Source organism: Suricata suricatta, chromosome 16, assembly GCF_006229205.1.
Source record: "Suricata suricatta isolate VVHF042 chromosome 16, meerkat_22Aug2017_6uvM2_HiC, whole genome shotgun sequence".
NCBI lineage: Eukaryota > Metazoa > Chordata > Mammalia > Carnivora > Herpestidae > Suricata > Suricata suricatta.
The window spans coordinates 59061288-59070317 of record NC_043715.1 but is presented as its reverse complement, the minus strand read 5'-3'; the positions used below and the strand labels follow the sequence as shown (position 1 = coordinate 59070317).

Here is a 9030-nt window from a genome sequence, read left to right as displayed (position 1 = left end):
GAGGTGCGTAAGGATCACTTACGCATCTGGAGAACTGAACCTCACAAAATGGAACAACCAGGAAAGATCTCAGGGGAAAGGCTCACTGTCCCCACAATCAGTGATCATGTCAGTGCCCATGTGGTATCACAGAGGCTGACAAGGGGCAGCTGGCAGAAAACCTGCTGGAATGAGGAAGTGTGACACAGGGGAGAGAAAAGCAACACATCCTGACTGGGTCACTTGGCTAGGTAATAACCAAGATGGATGTGATCTGCTAGGCAAGCTATGACACTTTTGACCCCTGACCGTACAAGCTACTGGGGTTATGTATATAGCAGTCTGGGAGGAGACCAGCCAGACATGGGCCCACACCAAGACCAGCAGCATATCCCATGGGGAACACAGTGGCCCAAGCGAGTGAGGACAGCCCCATGTCATGGTGGTGGCTCCACTGTGCCTCATGAAGGAGCCTCACTTTTTCTGAAAGAAGTATGTGACTTCCTTAAAAGTCACTGGGCCTCACTATAGCAGGCTGGGGAGCACATGGGACCTGGGACCCCAGTCTCTGTCCTGTAGCCACCTCCCTGTATGTCTCCCAACCTTGTCCCCTAACATGCCTGTCCACCCTTTCATATCTGAAAGAGCGGGCCCTCCTCCTGAATGTGTCCTCTCCCCAGACCCGTTGGTCTTTGGACAGTGCTTCTCCTCTTCTGCACCCATCTCCTCCACCCAGCCACTGGTCCTTAGCCTGGCCACCCCATACTCACCTCAGGGCCACTTATCTGTAATCACAACCTAAGACTGTCCTTCCAAAATGCCATTCTCAGGCCCTTCCTTGGTCTAGGCCACCAGTGAACTGCAACCTGGAGATCAGAGGCCAAACCCAAACTCCCTAAGTGTTCATGGGCATGTATGTCACTTCCACTTAGAGGTAGAAACATTTAGATGGTCTTTTATCCACCATTTACATTCACTCTTCACATGCAGCATGAAATCCCATAAACTTCATCTTGAAAATCTATCCGAAATCTGATCACGACTCTCACCTCTCCTGCTTCTACCCTGGACAGGCCACCATCATAACCGTCTGGAGAACACTGCAGCAGCATCCCCATGAAATCTGCTTTCAGCCTGGCCACAACCCCTCTCCCACCGGTGTGTTCACTCAGTATGTTTACTTGGTATTCACTGGGATACTTTCAAAATCCTAAATCAGATCATGGATATCCCGCCTCTATTCAAAAATTTCTGACTCCCAGCACCCTCAGCCAGTAAATAGGGGCGGGAGTCCTCTCCTCCTGCAGTGGAAGAATGAGAATTTTCCTGAATGTTCTCAGGTCAGGCTCTCCTTCTTTGAGATCTCTCTGTATCCTCTACATCTTAACATGCTGAATTCTGGGATGAAGACTCCCCATCTCGAACGCTCCATCATCCAGAACATTGAGGCCTGCAGCTCAGTCGGAAACTCAGGACACTGGGACTCCGAGTCCAGTCGGGTGGCAGAATCCTTCAGCCGTGACTAGTCACCAAGCCCGCAGTCCAGCCACATCTGGTCATGACCTCGGAACGCGTGGCTTTGAGCCTCCGTTCCCCGCTCCATGAAGCAGACACAACGCCAAGGGCCACGACTCCCGGGCAGGCTCTGACATAGGTCCGGGCAAACATCCCCGCGCCGTCGCCCCGCTACAGCCAAGGACATCCGGACTTGAATAGTCGGGACATTCACTGGGGTCAAGGGGCGCGCAGGGTACGGGGGCGGGACCTCCCGACTCTCGAGCCTTCCCTGCGCCCGTTCCCGCGGGACCGGCGAGCCTCCCGGACACCATCCACAGCCAGGCGACTCGGTGCCCCGCCAACAACGACAAAACGGCAAGTCGCCAAAGAAACAACCGAACACCAGAAGTCAGCACCCGCCGGCGCCGCGGCTCCAGAAACCCCCCCTCCCCTAGGCTATCATTGGCTAGAGTCCGGAAGGCGGCTCGGAAACGCCCCTCGCCTGGGTTCTCACCGGGAAGCTCTGAGCGGACGCTTGGGGAGAGGCTTTCTGGGGAATGTAGTTCCCTGCGCGTGGGCAGCGCCGCGCGCGCACGTGTGTCTTGATCACCTAGGCAACGACCCGGTGGCACCGCTACTGGCTGTAGGAACTAGTGTGGTGGCGAGCGGCGGGCCTGGAGCAGTTGCCTGCTCAGAGTTTCTGCGCTAGCAGCGGGCGATGGGGCGGGACTTCCGTCGTCGCCATTGCAGTCTTCCCCGCGCAGTTGGACTGGTTGGCAGGCGGCCGCTGGGACCAGAGATGGGCATAGCGAAGTGCTGGGACTGTCACTGCACCGCTGCACGCACTTTTACCCCTCAGCTAATGGCTCCTCCTTCCTGAGCCTTGGTTTCCCCAGATGTAGAACGGAGGTTACGTCCTCCGCCTTCGTCCCACGGTCCCCGGAGACAGCTCCCAAGTCCTTGGGCGCATTTTATACGGGGGAAGACTAAGGCCCTGAGTGCGACCGTCAGCACACCGTCGCTCGGGGTAGCAAGGGCGTAGGGTTTTGGATGAGCCCGCAGGGCTTGTCACTGTCGCCACCTTGCACGGCCCCGCCCATTCCACAGACTGACCAGGCCAGCAACCTCGCTGATGGACCCCGGGCAGGTGAGTGGAGGGTGCCCCAGCCGCTGATCCGCTGGAATCCCTGCCCTCCCGATTCTGGAACCCCTGTACAGAGAATGGTGGTGTCCCGGACTCTTCGCCTGCACTGAGTCTGGAGCCCAGGGTCACTTTTCCTAGCATCCAGAATCCAGGCTGGACGTTATATGGATGGGTTCACTATAAGTTGGCAGCCTCCTCAGGAGCTGCCCTCTTGTAATCTGAAACCGACCCCATAGGTTGAGGGCTGGGAGAGAGTGAAGAAAGAGGCAGGTCACTCCAGACTGGTTGATGCAGGTTTAATAAGCAAGGACAGGTACATAGGAAGCTTGCCTTGGGCAGCCATAAGAAGAGTAGATCTGCACACCAGCCCACTGAATCTTAAAAGTTTATATGGAGACTTTAACTTGGTTCAATCAGGTATACACCATCCAGATGGTTTCAGTGGCAAATCACAATCTCAAGGCTATGTCCCTGGGGGAATTTCTGGGAGGGGGAAAGAATACATATTCCAAGGACAGGAGGTGATGACAAGCCTCCCATTGCCCAGGTCCAGCTCATGGGTCAACTAGCAGTCACATCCTCTTGATGACCTCCCCCCAACATTCGTATTTCTGGAATCCTATGGGATAAGGTCTGGAAGGGTATCCCAGGCAAAGGGACAAACGTGCAAATTTCTTGGAGGTGAGTATAAGGTGGAAGTGTTCAAGGAACTGCAGGTCTGCATTTCATCTGGTGGCCACAGAAAGCAGGGGCACAGGTATCAGCCTGGAATGGCAGGTTGACGAGTTGGGTCTCTACTCTGAGAGTGGTGGGAATCCAGGAGAGTTTAGAGCAGAGAAGGGAGGTGATCTGATTCAGATCTTAATAGGCTCCTTCTGGCTGCCCACTAGAGAACAGACTTGGTGTGGGTTGGGAATGGAGATGAAGTTGGAGACAGGAAGACCATTGAGTCTTCCACTGAGTGACTGCAACAGTTCAAGTGTGTGCTTTGGTTGATGGACCAGTGATAGAAGTAGGAGAAGTTCTTGGCTCCTGAATCTCCCTTTTAAGTAGGGTGGACTAGATTTCCTGATGTGAGGCAGTGAGATATCATGGTTGATCCAGACAGATTTGTCAGGTGTGGAAGCTGGTGTGAGGAGTAGATTTCAGAGGGAAGATAAAGAGTTGGGTTTTAGCTGTATTGTATTTGAGGTGTCCCATAGACTGCCATGTGGAGGTGCCAAGTATGCTTTATGGCCAGGTCGAGGCTGGAGACATCCAAGGGTTGGAGACTTGTGTGTTGACATTATGTGTGGCTAAGGGTTGACCAAAATGGTGACCAAGTCTCTAACTAGAGACTAGACCTGGGATGAAAAAAATGAAGCATGAAAGTAAGAGGGGTGGGATGACAGTGGGGCCTGAGATGACACTGGTTTACCCCTCTACAGCTCATCAGGTTTTTGTGGCCATCCTCCTTGGGGTCTGGGTTTTTTTCAGGCTGGAGGAGTAATCAGATGCAGAACGGGTCAGTCTAAGCTAAGAGTCCCCAAGCCAAGGGTCTGAGATCTGTCTTTCTGTGAAAACAGCTATGACTGCTGAGGGGAAGCATGTAGAAGGTAGAGGTGGAAGAGAGCAGGGGTGTTTAAGATCTACTCTTGGCTCTGGCTGAAGCAACAAGGCAAAGGCGGGAGGCATGAACCAGAAGGGACGGCTGTCTCTGGCAGTGGCGGTTTTGGGACATGGGGAGCAAGCCAAGCTTAGTATTGGATCCCGGTTGCCCTTGTCGGGTATGCCATGTGCATAGTGGGATATAGGAACTAGGGATAGGCCTGTGGTGTGGACAGGGAGGGGGGTGGAGGATGGGTAGACAGGAAGATGGTATGGTCCAAAGAGTGACATGTACCAGGTAAGGGAATGTGAACCAATGGACCCAGGGCCCTGGTACTAGAGGCTTAAGGGAGAAAAGAGTCCAGTTTTCTTATACTTGGGAGGTGTGATCTAGGATATACAAAGGAGCTTATTTAGTGTGGAGAGGGGGTTCCTGGTTAGCCCAGAGCACAGACAGCATCTGTACCAGCTTTTTGTTCTTCTGGGTTTGATTGGATTGGCCTGGATACAGTAACTAGTGGGACTCCAAGGAGAAAGTGACATCTGTGGTGCTAGGATTAGGATCTCTTATCTCCTCTGAGGTGGGGCCTGAGGAGGAGGAGGAGCTGTGGGTGAGGGAAGGATGGACTGGGGGAGACACAAGAAGAGAAGATGCCAGTGGTAGCTGTAGCGGAACTCTGAGTCATAGGTCAAGGACCTGGATGTGTCTATTTGTTTGCTTTTCAGCCCATCTGTTGGCCCCCTAGCTTAGCTGTGTCATCATTGCAAAGCCCGGTGACCTTTGAAGATGTGACCGTGTACTTTTCCAAGGAAGAGTGGGGGCTTCTTGACGCAGGCCAGAGGGACCTGTACCACAATGTTATGCTGGAGAATTTTGAGCTCATGACCTCACTTGGTAAGCCCTTTCTGCTCTGCCTCAGCATGGTGACCAGCTTCTTCCCTTTAACCTTCTTCCCAGAAAGTGTTCTGTTCACCCCAAAGCTGGACCATTGGCACTGGTTCTTCCCAGGTTTCCTGTTATAGCTGCTGCATGTACTGGGACTGGGCTGTGTGCGTTCTTGTCTCTCTCTGAGACAAGCCTCATAAACAATCCTGATAGCTGTTGCTCAGGGGCCTTGTGGGAACAGAGGTTGGAGATTAGGGACATACGGCCTACCTGATGGATCCCACTAAGCTAGACCAATTTCTTTCTTTCTTTTTTAAATAGTTTACTGTCAAATTGGTTTCCATATAACACCCAGTGCTCTAACCTAGACCAATGTCTAGGCTGAGTGACCCTGTATGGGGCCATGCTAAGATTTTGGCCCTTCCCTCATGAGACTTTTTTTAAACAACTTTGTTGAGATATACCGTAAAATTCATATTTCAGAATGTATAATTCAATGGTTTTTAGTGTTTTTGCACAGTTGTATAAATATCACCATAATGTAACATTTTTATCACCTAAAGAAAAATTGTGCCCATTAATAGTCACTCTCCATCTTCCCTTATCTCTTCTTCCTCAGCCCTGGGCAACTGCTAATATACTTTATTACTATATAGATTTGCTTATTTTAAACATTTCATATAAATGGAGTCACACAGTATATGTTTCTCTGTGAATGGCTTTCAGTAAGCATAATGTTTGTAAGGTTAATCCATGTTGTAGCACATACCAGTACTTCATTCCCTTTTATGGCCAAATAATATCCCACTGTGTAGATATACAATGGTTTATTCATTCATCAGTTGGTGGGCATTTGTCTTGTTTCTACTTTTTGACTATTAAGAAAAATGTTCCTATGAACATTCATGTACAAGTTTTTGCGTAAGTATGTTTTCATTTCTCTTGGGTAGATACATAGTGGAACTGCCAATGTGTTTTCCAAATTGGCAGCACCAATTTTATATTCCCATTGCAGTGTATGAGTGTTCTAATTTTTCTGCTCCCTTATCAACATTTGCTATTGTCTGTTTTCTTATGGAGAGTCTAGTGGGTATGAAGTGATATCTCACTGTAGTTTTGGTTTGCATTTCTCTAATGACTAATGATGTTGAGCAACTTTTCATGTGCTTCCTGGCCATTTGTGTGTATGTACATATACATATCTCTTTTTAAGAAATGTCTATTCAAGTCCTTTGTCCTTTCCTCTGGTAAGGCCTCTCTTCTGTAACTTGGCTCTCCCTGTCCTACACAGTGGGCCCTTCATTCTTCTCCTGGTCCCCTTGGCCTCTCACCATCCCTTGGATCCATTCTTGTATATGTCCAGCCACACATTTCTTTTCTTTTTTTTTAAATTTTTTTAATGTTTTATTTATTTTTGATACAGAGAGAGACAGAGCATGAGAGGGGGAGGGGCAGAGAGAGAAGGAGGCACAGAACCGGAAGCAGGCTCCAGGCTCTGAGCTGGCTCTCAGCACAGAGCCCATCACGGGACTCGAACCCACGAGCGTGAGATCTGACCTGAGCCGAAGTCAGAGGCCCAACCGACTGAGCCACCCAGGCGCCCCTTGCCACACATTTCTAATGAAGTCACCCTTTCCACCAAGTGGAGCACTCAGTGTACCAGAAATTTTTTCTGCTTTTAGGTTGTTGGCATGGAGTGGAAGATGAGGGGGCCCATTCCAAGCAGAATGCTTCTGTACAAGGGATGCTACAGGTCAAGATCCCCATTGCAAATCCTTCCACCCAGAAGGCTGACACCTGTCATATGTGTGGCCCATTCTTGAAAGACATTTTGCACCTGGATGAACATCAAAGAACATATCCTAGGGAGACCCTCTACACATGTGGAACATGTGGAAGAGAGTTTTGGTTCAGTGTGAACCTTCCCCAGCATCAGGAGGAACACAGTAGAGAAAAGCCCTTCAGATGGAACAAGGACGAGGACTCATTTGTGGAAAGCTCTATGGCCCATCTGTCAAAGAAGCCTTTCACTTGTGGGGAAGGTGGTGAGGAAGCCTTGGACAGCCATGACCTCTTCCAGCCTCCAGCCATTGATAGCAGTGGGAAGCCACATAGAAACACAGAGTGCAGGAAGGCCTTCTCACATTGTTCTAATCGTGAGCAGCTCTCAGAAGTCTATACCGCACAGGAGCTCTTCAAGTGCAGTGACTGTGGAAAACCCTTTCAGAAGTGTTCCACTCACCTCAACCACCTGAGAATTAACTCTGAAGAGACACCATTTAGGTGCCCAAAAGTTGAAAATTCTTTAGAGGAGAAATCAACCCTTGTTCATTACCAAAAATGTCATAATGAAGAGACACGGCATGTGTGTAATGAGTGTGGGAAGACCTTCAGTCACCCTTCTAAACTGAAGAAGCACCAGATATTTCACACTGGAGTAAAACGTTATAAGTGCAATGATTGTGGGAAAACCTTCAGCCACAAACTCACACTTGTTCATCACCAGCGAATTCATACAGGAGAAAGACCTTATGAGTGCAATGAATGTGGGAAAGCCTTTAATAACAGGTCACACCTCACTCGACATGAGAAAGTTCACACTGGAGAAAGGCCTTTTGAGTGCAGCAAATGTGGAAGAACCTTCAGCCAAAGCTCTAATTTCCTTCGGCACCAGAAAGTTCACACCCAAGTAAAACCATATGAGTGCAATCAATGTGGTAAAGCCTTTAGCCGAAGCTCTGCTCTCATTCAACACTGGAGAGTTCACACAGGAGAAAGGCCATATGAATGCAGTGAGTGTGGAAGAGCTTTTAACAATAACTCCAACCTTGCTCAGCACCAGAAAGTTCACACTGGAGAACGGCCTTTTGAGTGCAGTGAATGTGGAAGAGACTTCAGCCAGAGCTCCCACCTCCTTCGACATCAGAAAGTTCACACTGGAGAACGGCCTTTTGAGTGCAGTGAATGTGGAAAAGCCTTCAGCAATAGTTCCACCCTCATTCAGCACCAGAAAGTACATACTGGGCAAAGGCCTTATGAATGCAGTGAATGCAGAAAGGCCTTCAGTCGCAGCTCCAGCCTGATTCAGCACTGGAGAATTCACACCGGGGAAAGGCCTTATGAGTGCAGTGAATGTGGAAAAGCCTTTGCTCACAGTTCCAGTCTCATTGAGCACTGGAGAGTTCACACAAGAGAAAGGCCTTATGAGTGCAGTGAATGTGGGAAACTCTTTAGCCAGAACTCCATTCTCATTAAACATCAGAAAGTTCACACTGGAGAAAGGCCTTATCAGTGCAGCGAATGTGGGAAGTTCTTTAGCCGAAAGTCCAGCCTCATTTATCACTGGAGAGTTCACACTGGTGAAAGACCTTACGAGTGCAGTGAATGCGGGAGAGCCTTCAGCAATAACTCTCACCTGGTTCGTCACCAGAGAGTTCACACACAGGAAAGGCCCTATGAGTGCAGCCAATGTGGGAAAGCCTTTAGTGAGCGATCAACGCTTGTTCGACACCAGATAGTACACACCAGAGAAAGGACTTATGAGTGTGGCCACTGTGGAAAAATCTTTAGCCGTCTCTGCAATCTTGCTCAGCATAAAAGGATTCATACCTGAGTGGAGTCTTATGGAAATGGTCCTTCTGAGAAGATCTACAGCCAAGTCAAACTTCAGGCAGCAGAATACCCACAGAGAAGTTACCTACATACACTACTAATTTGGAGAAGCTTCAAAAGCTACTCTGACCTTTCTCAGCAGCCCAAAGCTGAGCTGTCTCCCCTCTGGAGCACAAATCCCTTTCAAGTCTGCCTGGATCCTAATATTTGCAGCAGTCATCTACATATGCATGGAGAAAATATCTCCCTGTTCCTCCCTTCCACTTTCCTGGAGGTAATCACATTGCCCTGGGCCCATTGGAATGGCTTCATTCCCATTGCCTCT

The 9030-nt window shown here is 49.5% G+C and overlaps 1 protein-coding gene across 1 annotated transcript; it reads left to right on the top strand.

The window, feature by feature from the left end:
* Window positions 1-2073: 2073 nt before the first annotated feature.
* On the top strand, window positions 2074-9022 carry ZNF132 (zinc finger protein 132). Its single transcript, XM_029926400.1, has 3 exons — window positions 2074-2623; window positions 4934-5102; window positions 6776-9022. Exons 1-3 carry the CDS (start codon window positions 2609-2611, stop codon window positions 8704-8706), a joined length of 2115 nt encoding a protein of 704 aa, XP_029782260.1. The 5' UTR covers window positions 2074-2608; the 3' UTR covers window positions 8707-9022.
* The last annotated feature ends 8 nt before the right edge of the window (window positions 9023-9030 follow it).